Raw genomic sequence first — 14,218 nt, 5'->3', positions numbered from 1 at the left:
AAAAATTTGAATCTTCTTTCAAAAGCAATATTTAAAGTTCACTTTGCATACAACTACAAAATTGTAAATAATACAAAAATCACTCCAATCTTCTTTACCTCTTTATCACCAAAATTTATATCTTCTACAAAAAAATGATTATATCTCCTCATTCATTTACCTCTACAAGATTATAAAACACTATAAGATATCATTTCAATCATTTTCATCCCTGCATGAACAAAATTCTATCTTCTATAATAAATTGAAAAATCAATGTTTGAACTTCACATCTATGACGTTTACTCGAACATGGAGAAACGAATACAGTCCAGATTCCAGAACATCAAGATTCCATGTCATCACAATGTCGGAGTTCGTCTTTTGACGTGGAAGGCTACCGAAGTCGTAGCCCTACGGCTACACTGATTGTGGCGGACCCTCACGACCTGGGCCGTGGAGTTGCATCCCTCGTCCAAGATTCTCCCGCGTCCCAATCAGAGACGAAATCAAATTGTTTAACACAGCGGACACCAACTGCTATTTAGAAGCAGCATCTGCCTTGCACAATCAAACTGCAGGATTCCTACAGGATATTCCTGTCGCGTCAACTGGAAAAGGAAAACAAAATCGATTTACTGTGATGATGTTTCGGAATGTCTTCATACACTAATGTATTATTTTATATGTGAAATTTAACGTTCTGGTATGGTCTATTAGCTTATATTGAAATATTGGAAGGCTGGAAGTTTCATTAAAATACCTACTTGCTTATCCTTTTTCATAACACATATTTTCAAAAAATGTGTAGTTTGATTTATGCGTTTCCAAAAAAATATAGGATATAGCATACATATTTCTAAAAAGTATACAATCAGAATTTAATCATCTCTATCGATTCGTTGTTCGTTTTTATCTTGCTCATTTCTTCCTTCTAAAACTTCAATTCGTCATGCAGGTTTCTAACAATTTTGAACTAGACGTGTCATCCCTGTTGATTCATTATCGATTCTTATTTTAATCCACTTTCTCCAATTCCTTAATTTTCCACATAATCATTAAAAAAAAATAGCATCAGAGATGTGTTAATTGCCTTTATCGACTATCATTTGTGTTTGTTGACTCAGACTTCACTTCGAAGCAATTATTCTATTCGATACCAAAGACTGACCTTCTCGATCAGCCGAACCAATTGCCTGCCGATTACCAGGTTTCGACGGTTTTCGGGGCAACGAGAAGATGAAACCGATAACGCGATACCGGACGACGACAGGGAAGGGGCGATTTCCCGTAACGAGAGCATATAACGAGGCGAAATTAAGGGGCATTGTGCCTTAAACAGATTGCACAGTGGCGCGAACGTGACCGGTAGGCATGTTTCCCCGTTGCTCGATCAACTTGCACGTATATACACTCCTATCCATAAGTCACTGGACACTTATGTGTATATACGTATATATACATTTCGGATAAGGAGTAATGAGCTTTGTTATTACAATATAAAGTTGATAGTTATTATTTATTGCTCGTATGCATTATAAGAGAAACTGAATTAAGCTAAATTCTTTGTATTCTTTCTATTGAATTGAATATTCTCCGCTCTCTGAATTATAATAAATTCTTTGCGTTCAGTGAATTGAATTGAATTCTCTGTCTTCCCTGAATTAAAGTAACTTCTTTACATTTTCTGAATCGAACTAGGTTTACCGAAAATCTCTCAATTTTCTAACTCTTTTGAATACCCCACGTTCTACTTAAAATATTTTGTTTCTACATACAAACACAATCTTTTCATCTTATTCCGACAAATATTGTATTCTAGACAAATCTCTTCGCCTTATAAATTATACATACATTACTATTATTATATTAGACAATATTATTATTATAATTATATTAGAAATTCATTAATATAAAGTAACGTATACTTATTACATTTTGAAAACCATCAACTTCATTTTGCTGCTCAATCCTTAATAAGAATTATGTTTAAAATTAGTAAGTTTCAAGTGACTTATAGACAGAGCTATATACGTATATAGGTACACATATAGGAAGAGGAGTCGAAAGCCTGATAAGGCGATGGAGAAACCAACGCGTCGGTGGAACGTGGAAGCGGGGAGAAACGTATACGAACCACTCAGCCCCGTGTTTGCCTACACGGAAATCCTCTCTAACGGATTCTAACGCTCGACCGAGCTTGTACTTTTTCATCTTCGACCAACCGACGATTTTCCCTGCACCCTTTTCCTAACGGACTTTGCCGCTTACGTCGTTTCTCTACGATATCTTCATCGAGGATAGGGCATTTGTCAAAATGACAGACCTTAAGTTTACTCGTTTCTGTTGGAGAAGGATAACAGATTGTTAATATAGTGATCGTTGAATGATTTAAACGTAAGTTTTGAAAGTATAAAATTGAATCGGTATTAGTATCTGATCTGTTTTATTAAGGTTTTGTGTACAAAGCTTTATTACTACCTTGTGTGTACAAACCTTTCGGAGGAATTTAAAGAAGACCTGGATAACGTGGAGGATGTAGAAGTTAATTCTCTCAAGTTCTTAGTATTTGGAATTTTTATTTTCTGAAATTTTGAAACTGGATCTTTGGAGGTGAAGTTTTGAACTTCTGTTGGACTTTAACATTTGGACTCTTCATTTTCTGAAATTTCGGGCTGAAATTTTGGAATTCTCAGATTCTTAACATTTGGAACCTCCGTCCTCCGAAGTTTTGCAACTGGAGTTTTTAAATTCTGAAAGTTTTCGTCTTTAGGAGAAGATCCTTAAGAGAAAGATATAGCGTATAAGTTTCTATGAATTTGTCTTTATAATTGGAACAATATGTTGAGAATAACTGGTAATTACTCTCTTCCAGGATACGGAAGCAGCTTATCCAAGTCAGCACTGGACACGCACACCCACCTCAGGCAGCCTGGTATGTAGTAGGTAGATATTTTTGAGAAGTTAAAGCACTACACCTTCTTAGTCTATGGCAAAGACAGAAAGAAAGTATTATATTAATCATAAATATTATTGTATAAATTTACTAATAATAGATTTTCTCGTTTTATCATATTTTTATCAACGATTGTCCTTTTAGTGGAGACTAACAAAGATATAATTCTAACAAAGATTGGAACAGTTAAAATAGTTGACTAATTAAAAGAATATCGACGGATACACGCGAGCTAAAAAATTACATATCATGATCTACAAAAGAGCGAACATTCACGCGTGGCCCAATCGACGGTGATTTTCGACGTAATTGCACGGAATGACCTTCACGATTATTACGTTCGTCACTAATCACGCAAAGCCCCTCATTCCAGACTTTTCAGCGCCACGCCCAAAAATTACTCTTTCCGACTGATCAATAGCTTTAAATAAGTGGCTCGAAAACCGTCTCTAATGCTTCTGCTCTTATTATTACAAATATTCAAAATTAAACTAAATGAAATATCTACTCTGAATCTAATCAATATAAAACTGTAAGATTATTTCTACAAAGAGAAACTGACATACCTAATTGGATTACTTCTATATAAAATTTATATTCGACTAAACTAACTAAATTAATTTTGGATTAATACGTCAAGATCTTTCGCCATCTCGGCGGAATTTAATTAATACATTATTTATTAGGTAATTAATATATGTATCAGATATTCCTATTATCCTTCCAAATTATGCTTAGAAAGTAATTTATGCAACGTTCCTTACATTGCCCAGTATCCGTTGAAACGACACTTTACACGATCAGAAAAATTGAACTAATAATTTCGATTTAAACTTTTAAAAAGCAGAACTATTTGAAAAAGTATCACAGAAGGAACGAAGCGTATCTAATATAGCTAGAATTAATATACCATAAAAATAAAGCAGATATCTCTTCCTTTCACTACTGAAACCAGCATATCATCACCATCTACCGGTTGATGCTTTACCTTCAGTCAAATTTGATTTACATAAGGTAAAGTTTGAATAGAGAATCGAACGGAAACCACGGTCTCTACTCAGATCGATGTAAATTTTCGTTCGAGAATTCTGGGTTTCCGCCAAACGAAGAAAAGAATCTCCGCAGATCTAACTTGAAACAGGATCACTGGTGTCCATGGAATTCTCCATCTTCTCTTGGTCGATCAGCTTCATAAAACATAGGATACTGAAAAGTTACAGTGGCGTTTCAGTATCTCTGTTGGTGGTTTCGGCTCATCCCTCCCCCAACCCCTTTAGCCTGTTCAGCAGATAAATGGGTGTACCGCGCCCCTTCCCATTATTAACTTGTAAGTGAATTACCGTTCGATCGAAAGGCGATCACTCCGCCACGCGTTTCAGGGGATTCATCGGGCGAAACGACCTTTGAGGTCCGGCAATTCACCAACCATCCCCATCGTGTACGTCTGTCCCCTATTATAATCTGTTGAAATGTATTTTTATGGGAGTCGAACCAACGACAGTCAGAATTATACAGTTGCTGTGATTCCTTTCCATTTTCTTCCATTTCCATTCTTGATTTCTCTTCTTTTGGTTAATACCGGATTCAGATACTTTTGATTTTCTTCCTGAAAAATTCCACGTTATGTATATTTTTAGAGGAACAGCAGAATTATATAAATATTCTGATGGCTTTAAATTCTGTAAATTTTTTGGATCGAGGTGTATAAATCTACTCACTTGTCCGATTTATCTGAATCTACTGAATTCTCATCTCACATGCCTGGATCTCCTGAATTGTCCGATTTGTCTGGATCTCCTGAATTGTCCGATTTGCCTGGATCTCCTGAATTGTCCGATTTGCCTGGATCTCCTGAGTTCCTTGTAGATTCTGCAAATTTCATAAAACGAAGTAAAGCAGGTCAAATATAAAGAAATTACACGGAATTAACCTAACGACAGTCCACTAGCATTAAGCCAAACTAACATCAACCAAGCCAAACCTAATTGCATTTAATACTTAAACTACCGATTTTTTACATATTATCTACATCTGTTAGTATGTACGTACTACGTCTACAAGCGCTGTAATGTATCATATACATTAAAAAAGTAAAAAAACATAGAAACGTATAATATCCTGGTAAGGCAAAGAAAGATTGTTCTCCGCATCTGTCACGCGAGGGCCATATTTTGATCATTTAGCTCACGCTCGGTCGGAACGCGATGCTCAGTTTAACAGTGTTCGCTCTCTCAGAAGACATTCGTGTACGCCCTTTGAACCACTCCGTCGTTCGTTCCTTCAATTGAAATTATTATGATCCAAACGAACTCTATTCTATTGTAGGGTTGCGATTATATCCTTTTGTACGGTTGTAGGGCACTCCAGGTCTGAGCAGTAGCGAACGACGGTGATGACGCATTGTAAGGCTTTTAAAGGGCGATACAGGGAGCACTGGGAAACAACCGTGTAATGGATAGGTATATGTTCGGGGGAAATACCGACGAAAGAAGAAGAAAAAATTATAGTGGCCTCGAGTAGAGAAATATAAATTTTTCCGCTCTCGTTCTTCGTTTTCCACGAATGTTCCCTACAATTATAAGCACAATAATTTAACAATTGCGTGCAGGAAGAAGGACCAACGGAAGAATTTTTCAAATCCATGTATGATAATTTTAATAAAACTTATATAGAAAATAATTTTAGATCGTCCTTAACTTAAAAAAATATAAATGAAGATAATTACTGTTTGAAATAATTAATAAGTGCTATTATTAATAATTATCAACTCAGATATTGTGGTAACGTAACTCTTCCAATTGCGTGTTGCTGAATGGGGAATCGACTAGGTAAAAATTAGTCCATGCCATAAGAAGTTGAAAAAAAAGTCACTGCTAGAAATAATATAGGAACTATAGATGAGAATATTCGAAAAAGACAAAATATTCTCTTGTAGAACTAACTAACAACTAACTAATTAAAATTAACTTGAACAACTATTATTGGAAAGCAATTTCATAGAAAACTATATATACTTAACAATTACCAAATAAATTTGTATACGTGTATCATAGATGAAAATGAATCTAAATATTCCCTTTTTACATCTTCTAGGATTATCGAATCTGAAAAGAAAACGACAGAATTAAAAAAGAAACGATCACTTGGGGAAAAAGCAAGGCAAAGTTTATGAATGAAGATAAAAGGATTGTAAATTATGAATTGAATCTTTCCAACTGTTGTAGATCCCTATCAAATGTTCGGAGCGACGAGCAGTCGGCTCGCGAGCTCCGGTTCCGGTCAGATTCAGCTCTGGCAATTTTTACTCGAGCTACTGTCGGATTCGAGCAACGCCGCGTGCATTACGTGGGAAGGAACCAACGGCGAATTTAAGTTGACTGACCCTGACGAGGTGGCGAGACGTTGGGGCGAAAGGAAGTCCAAGCCTAATATGAATTATGACAAATTGTCGAGGGCTTTGAGGTGAGTGACGTTTCATAATCTTTCTTTAACATATGAAACATAAATCTTTTAATAATTAGTACACCTCTTATCCTAATTAAACTTTAGAACACGCCTCATGAATATTATAAATCGGTATAATATATACAAGAATTGCTGTAATTTCAAATCTTGTCATATTACAAAAAGAAGCTCTAACAAGAAAATATAATAGAATACTAATCAATATTATTTAAATTATAAATTACTGATAAATAGTAACAATTTTTATAAATATCTTTTTAAGTACCTCAAATTAAAAGCCCAAAATTTTCAAAGTTAAAATTCATATCGCTTGTGCCAAATATTTCCCCGAATCCTCCAAATATAAATTCATCTTTCGTCCATCCCCGTATCTCTTTTGCCCAAACCAAGCCACGCACCTGATCATTAGACCGCGCGATTAAACCGCAATCCAAAGGACTAAAAAAGAACGTGGACGAGAAACGTCAATATTTAACGGGTAGACGTCCGCGCGAAAGATCCGGAGAGAAAGTAAATTCGTTGAACGAAAGAGAACGGTAGCGCACAACTATGACGGGGTTGGCGCAGAGAAGCCAGGGGAGAGAAATTTCAATCACCGACAGTCAGACCGACGGCAGACGCGGTTATTATTTTTCGATCAGATCGACTGATTATATTACCCGAGACTGCTCCGCACTCTCCTCTTCCTCTCTCTTCTTCTGTTTCTATTCACCACCACCATGGCTATCCCTTCACATAGCGACAAGTTTCAAGCTTTGCCGCGCGACAGTAACTCGACAAAAAAAAAGAAAGATAGGAAGAGTCGTTTCCGTCGCCGCGGAAGCGGAGTCGTTATCGGCGTTGGCAAATAGAATTTATTAAATAAGAACTCGCTGGTTGCATGGAGATTTTTACGGCTTTCAACGAGTTCGTAAATCGCCGGTTTATGGCGGAACGTGGTCTCGCTCGATCATATCTCGACCGGCGTGAAATAAAAGGATAGAAGGATGAAGCTTGGTACATATCGTAGCTTCAGTGCTGTGGTAGCACTGCCTCTGTTATCTTATGTCCTTATCTTTGTTTTCGTTGACGATTTAATACAATGAAATGTGGCACGGCTTCCTGAACTATTGGTTGAACCTGAAAAATAATAAATGAAGAGTAATCCCACAATAACAATTAAGATAGTATTCATAAAATGATAATCTTCGCTTTCTTCTACCTTTTATGCCTCTCCATTGTATTACAGAATTATTATACATAACGCATTTTCCCTTATTAAATAGCAGAAAAGAACCTCGATCTTCTACAAATTTCTTCAAACTAACTCTCAACTGGCATTATCGAACCACAGAAGAAATCTATGTTAAATTTCCAGATAGGTATTGGAACACTCATACTATTCTACATACTTTGATACTCTTTATCATATAAAACACAAAATAAAAATTAAAATCTAAACATTCACAGATCCCCTATACATATACTTCAATCGAGATAATTTTCGTTAATCATTCTAGAAATATAATCTTCTCGCATCCATGTTGCATCGAGGCATCCGTATCTACTTCCAGGTACTACTACGACAAGAACATCATGACGAAGGTCCACGGGAAGAGGTACGCGTACAAGTTTGACTTCCAGGGCCTGGCGGCAGCGACGCAGCCCGCGGCTGCGGACCCAGCCGCGTATAAATACCAAAGCGAGTTGTTTATGTCCGGTTACGGGCACGCAAAGTTGAACCTTATGCCGCCACCGGCCGCCTCCGTGTCGGTCTCCGTTCCAGGCGGCCTTTTCCAATCGGCCTCCAGCTACTGGTCCACGAGTCCGGGTGCCAACCTGTATGCGGGACATCACACGGCCTCTGGCCATGTGCCACCTCATCTGGGCACCTATCCGCACTACGCATGACCCACCGCCGAGCACTGGGGCGCCCTGGGTACGCCACGTTAACAAGTTTCTACTCGAGGGAATTTAACCGACCGCCGCCATCGCGGTCTACGTGTGCCGTCGGTCCGTGGATCCCGCAAATAGACCACACCTTTTGCGATTGCACTATCCTGCTGTAGTGGTTGGTGATGTCGTTCTATCTGTCCTCTTGCAATTCTTGTTTGTTTGATAAATATTTATATCTTTCTTTGATTCCATTGAATTCTTAATTTTCTCATTGTCTTTGCTTGACCAGAAAGTGGATGATGAAGTGAATAGAGAAATCTTAAAGTATTAATGTAACCTGTGAAATTTTAGATAAATATTAATTTTATGATTTTATATAACATGTAGACAAGACATGTGCAACGTGCATTAGTGAATTGGAAAGGTATGTATATGAATAATTATGTTTCGGTATCTGGGCAGATATCGCGTGTACAGATATTAGAGAATATTATATGCGTATTAATATATGCATAAGAATATGTGTGTATTTACATATTCAGATAGTTTAATTCGTGTATGTTTTAATACGTGAACGTTCTAGCATCTAATTTTCTTCTGTTTCTGCATATATAATATCCTAATATAATATTCTAATATATATTTTATCTTAACGCATGTTAATTAACAAAATGACGCGAATTAAACTACAAATACGTTAATACATATGGCGCACATATATTTAAATAAACATGGAAGGCAGACCTCTATCGGAAATTAGCTATTTCATAATAACAATAGAATTTTTGCATTGAAAATTGGCAATTTTCATAGTAAAATCATGAGAAGAAAATCATGATACAAAGTGAGAGTCGTTCCAAATTCGTAGATTCCTTGAACACGTGTCGAGAAGCATGTAAAACACTGTGTATTATAATATTGTCCCTTGCGTGACCACTGGACAATGCAAATATTCAGTGACATTCCCGCAAGACTGAATGGTTTTGTTCGTGGATTTGATAAAAGAGAATCCATTCCTACTTGAGCATGATCGCTGTTCCCTGAAAAATAGAACAATGTTGAAATCTTTATCTTTCGTTCTAATCTTTCCTAAGTTTATTGCTACTGAAAGATAAAATTATAATTTTACGCAAAACAATGTTCGAAAGCTATGATTTTACTATCAAATAAAATACTTGCTCACGGTTTAAATAATCCACTGCAGTTGATATTTAAGTCATGAAACTTTCCGTTTCATCCGACATCAAGGTGCACGTGGACAGATTAAACGATCAAACTAATCAGCAATATCATAGTCGCTGTCACGACCAGCCGATCTGGTTCCTTAGCAGCAAACAGCGACCAATTTAAATTACTGACGCGAAACGGACGATCACGCGAGACCACTCTGCCTCCAAAAGCTTTCGTTCACGACCGACGGTGCACTCGAATTATTGTAAGAACGTTGTACATACAATATAATGGATTACGTAAGTACAGGGTACGTTCACAAGACGATTCTCGTCAGTCGTTTTATCTCGACGATATCCAGTACCATCATTGGCAGTAAAGTTTGTATAATACTATGGAAATATAATTTATATCTGAATTACTCAAGTTTCATTCCTAAACACAAAGAATTTTCGTTTTCTACTATCTATCTAATTTTGCTAAAAGTTATTACGAATAAAACATAGTTCAATTCCATTGTAGATTTTACGAGAATTAGAAAAACATTAGACCACTCAAAGTATCCATTACTTGATAACTTACTGTTGTCATTATTTAATATTATTTAATAAAATTTCCAATTTATTAGAATTATCATTATTTAGAATATATAATTGTGAATTAATATCTGTGGAAAGATTCTACGTTCTATATTCTAAATAATAGTAATCGTTAGTAATTTTTATCATTTGAAATCTTAGTACGTAGTTAATTTTCTAATACTAAGATCCAAGTAGGAGCTTTCCAATGTAATTCAAATGAATTGTAATTTTTTCGCTCCAAACATTGAATTCTAGAATCTTTGATTGGTTTTCAACAATCATGCATGATAACGCCGCGATGAACCGCGTGTCGAGAATTATCCTGTCCGAAAGGACGTCGCCTTGTACGCGAATAACTAACCGGCGTTAACTTCCGCAGAGAAACGTCGGTATTTCCGACTGGATGGAATCGAACATGCGCATTTTAACGAGGAATATCTCCGTACAGATGTACGATCGAGCAATTTCGAGAACGGTTCGTCGAATCAACGATGATGACAATGAACCACATGCGAGCATCATGATGGTCGACGATAATCGAACATCCAAATAAGCTTGATCGTTCTTAGTGAGAAATGTTTACATGTTCGATTCGGGTCAAGAGCAATGCGTGTATTATAAACTCTTTTAACTTATTTGTTACATAACGAAAATGTAGATAGAGGAACCGCATGTCGTCGTTCAGAAGAAAAATTCATCGCGAGTTACGTTGCTCGCGTTGTTGGCGCGGGTTCAAAGGACACGCCGCGTTCATTCAGCTACCAAACACTATACATGTATATGTGTAATAGAACTCCATTTATCTGAACTTCATTTAGTCGAACGAGATTATAATTAAAATCTTCTTTGCTATTTAAACGTGAATTCTAATTACTTAAGTGAGAAAAAATAAGTTAGTAGAGAATCAGTAAACTTCTATCGCTTAATGCAATAAGAGAGAAAGATCTAAGATCTTAGGAGCCTACGGTTAAATAGTCAACGAGAGTCTAAAATTTTATTTAAACGATGTAGATTTTAAAATCAATTTCATCGATATAAACATGAAGCTTGCTGGACAAAAGGTATTCAATGTCTTCCTTCTATTTCAATGGAAGACTGGTATCTTTTGGATCACAGATCAATATTTTTAAATATCTCTTCACTGTCTTAGATCAAATGACATTTTCTACTCGTAGTGATAAGTTAATAAGTAGAGTAAACTCCTAATCACTCTCAGGTTCAGATAAATAAAGTTCCATCATTACAAACTCTCCTTCTCGCGATATTTGTGCGATCACAATTTCACAACGAAGTACGACGCGCGTTTCAGTGCCGTGGAAAAAACTAAACCGCGAGCGACCAACGAAATTTCTACGAGGATCGTGTGCAACCGTGAAGTCTCATTTCTAATCCAGCCGGTGTAGTAGATATGTATAGAAATATGTTTCTCTTGATCCTAGGATGACTCCTCTGAGATTATTTATTTATAATGGTGATAATAGTAATCACAAATATTTATCAAAATGAATATTTCCAAAAAATAACATTCTAAACAGACATACGTTCACACAATCCCTGTAAAAGTGAGAAGTTTAAACGTTTTTCCAAAATTTACAGAATCAATGCTTACGAACCAGGTACATAACGGTTTACTCACATATATTGAAAATTCATTTTCTCAAGGACAAGGAATTATTGAAAACCAATATTCCTAGCTTTTCCGGAGTTCTTTTTGCTCGAAAATCTCTGCATTACTAACGTCAATGATGACATACAATCGGTGTCGATCTCAGAAGTGATTCCAGAATCAGCATAACGTGTTGTTCTTTGCCACGAGCCAAACGCTATTAGAGAAACCATTAAACGAGCGACAAATCCCGGGAGAACACAGCACATCCATCAATCCAACGAAAGCTCGAGTCGCAATTATCGAGATTGATAAAGTACAACGTTGAGTCATATCAGAACCGAACGTACGAAATCCCGAGCCGTGCTCACCACGTCGACTCTCACCGATCAATCGAGAGATGCGGTCGCTCTATCTATGTACAAAATATAGGGGTAAGTCTCCAAGGTACGCAAATCGTGGATCCTTAGCCGGCAAAACTAATAAAACTGAATAAAACGAATAAGATGAATAAATTAAAGAAAACAGGTACAACAAGGAAGGAAAAAAAAGACAAAAATAAGTAAAAAAAGATGGTTCCACGAAAGAGAAGATCTGGCGGGCGGTGACTTACCCCTTACTGTGGAAAGGTGTACCTCTGTCGAAGAAGCGAGTAACTCCTTAAGTCGTATACTGTATCATACCATTCGTAAGACGTAAGCACCCATAGAATTACTCTAACGATTTAGTCGTAACCAAAACCTGTCGAGCGTTCCTCGGTTTCGACCAAGAGGATCGTTCTCTCCGGGACGAGAAAACGACGCTCGCCCCGTCCTCTTCATTTTTTCCAAAGAAACTAAAATAAGAAAAAAAAAAATATATATATATATAAAGTAACGAAATGAAATAAAACAATGGGAAAGAGAAAAAAGAACAAAAATAAAAAAAAGAAAGTGACTCCGTGGGACGCCGACGGGCCTCTAATGTAGATAGGGTGTTTTCATGTGTAGCGTAGGCGTGTAGAGAACATAGTCTTAGCGCGAGAATGTACATCAGAATGTATTTCGATTGCAATGTGTCCTCCTGTGTGACTCTATTGTACGTGTACGTATATGTATGTGTGTGCATACCATGCATGTATGCGTGGGAGAGAGAAAGAGAGAGAGAGAGAGAGAGAGAGAGAGAGAGAGAGGGTGAGACTGGAAAAAGGAAAAGAAGATCGCGTACGATACCACGGATGAGTGGAGTAAGTAGTAGAAAGAGGAGTGGGCGTGATTCGCACAAACTGGAACACTGGGATGATAATAATAACAATGACGATGGCGACGATGACAATGATGGATGAGAGAGGGCGAAGGGTGTTTGACACTAGCATAGACCGCGTTAGGCTAGGTAGATAAGCGACCCCTTCGAGAAGAGAAAAAATGAGTTTCGTCAAGAAAGACAAAAAAATATCGTGTAATACGGACCACGATGTAGCAAGGTTGTGAAAATTTGTCAAGAATTTAAATAATTCTTAATGTCAATTCGAGGGAAGAGAATTAAGAGATATATCACACATGGACCTGAAATCTTAACCCAGAGCTATATGAAAAAATGTTTAATACAAAGCCAAGATACTGTTTAAAGTACATTAAAATAATAATTTATACTTCCACCATAATAATTTATACTTCTCTTTCTAGATTATCAAAATAGTAAAATAATAATTAGCTGGAATACCGTTAAACCTGGTTCATATTACTCAAATTACCTGAATCCAAATCACTTGAATTAAAATAAATTAACTAATCTGAACGGGGTTATTAGTCCCGAGTTATTTTCATTTTATTTTGCGTAAATCTAAAATATGCAATTATACAATCCTAAATGGATCCGTAGTCCTAGTAAAAAGAAGTCTCATGTTGGAAGATAAAGTGGAAGTAAACAATAACCTCGATATCAATTATCTCGTATAATTAACTATCTCCACCCAAAATTGAATATTACTAATAAATAGCTTCAGCTTTCCAAGCTCTGCAATTATGCAAAGGTCCATAAACAAAGTCAGAGTGGCATTTCGTATCTTCTCCTTATAAGATATCAATCATTGCAGCTACTTGATGATCTTGATTTACAACCTCGCCGTATCATGGTCCGTAGGTCGCGAGAAACAGTGGTAGCAGAAAGATGGAATCGTGGAACGGGACACAGATGAAAGAAGAGCCGAAGCAGTGTAAGCAGAAGAAGAGCAGCAGGGGGGTGGGAAGGGGCGCTGTTGTTGTTCTTGTTGTCGTGCGCTTGTATTAAAGTCGCCATGTTCTAATTAAACGTGCCGACGGGGTTGTATCAGTCGTCGGCAAAATCAATGTGACTTTCTCTCGTATCTGTGTATGCACACATACACATGTGCACACATATATACATAGCAACATGGAGAAGTTTGCGTAACGAGTATGTTGCTTGTAAGTTAGGTTGACTACGACGTTGTTGAGAGGAAGAGAGACATAAAGGTTCGTATCGCTTCTCCCTTTCTTCCTTGAAGCGTAAACGAAACCTGGAAAAAAAGAAAAAAGACAATAAAGGGAAGAAGCAGACACAAAGGATAGCACTGTGAAACGAGAACCG

General features: G+C 36.9%; 1 protein-coding gene and 1 long non-coding RNA gene across 3 annotated transcripts in view; one reads left to right on the top strand and one right to left on the bottom strand.

Moving 5' to 3' along the window:
• Positions 1–13,959, top strand: part of LOC126913879 (transcriptional regulator ERG homolog) — a 70,050-nt gene extending 56,091 nt beyond the window's left edge. For both annotated transcript variants that reach the window (XM_050717143.1, XM_050717133.1), the window contains exons 4-6: positions 2,855–2,914; positions 6,160–6,397; positions 7,954–13,959. In XM_050717143.1, the coding sequence (XP_050573100.1) occupies positions 2,855–2,914; positions 6,160–6,397; positions 7,954–8,290 (635 nt within the window). In that variant the 3' untranslated portion in view covers positions 8,291–13,959. The remainder of the gene's footprint in view (positions 1–2,854; positions 2,915–6,159; positions 6,398–7,953) is intronic.
• On the bottom strand, positions 3,784–5,004 carry LOC126914010 (uncharacterized). The gene is made up of 3 exons (XR_007709550.1): positions 4,654–5,004; positions 4,276–4,541; positions 3,784–4,141 (listed from the first exon to the last, which is right to left on the bottom strand). It is a non-coding gene; the product is annotated as an uncharacterized LOC126914010 (long non-coding RNA).
• Positions 13,960–14,218: the final 259 nt, after the last annotated feature.

Source organism: Bombus affinis, chromosome 1, assembly GCF_024516045.1.
Source record: "Bombus affinis isolate iyBomAffi1 chromosome 1, iyBomAffi1.2, whole genome shotgun sequence".
Lineage (NCBI taxonomy): Eukaryota > Metazoa > Arthropoda > Insecta > Hymenoptera > Apidae > Bombus > Bombus affinis.
The sequence above is the reverse complement of the archived record's forward strand: the minus strand, read 5'-3'. Positions and strand labels throughout refer to the sequence as shown.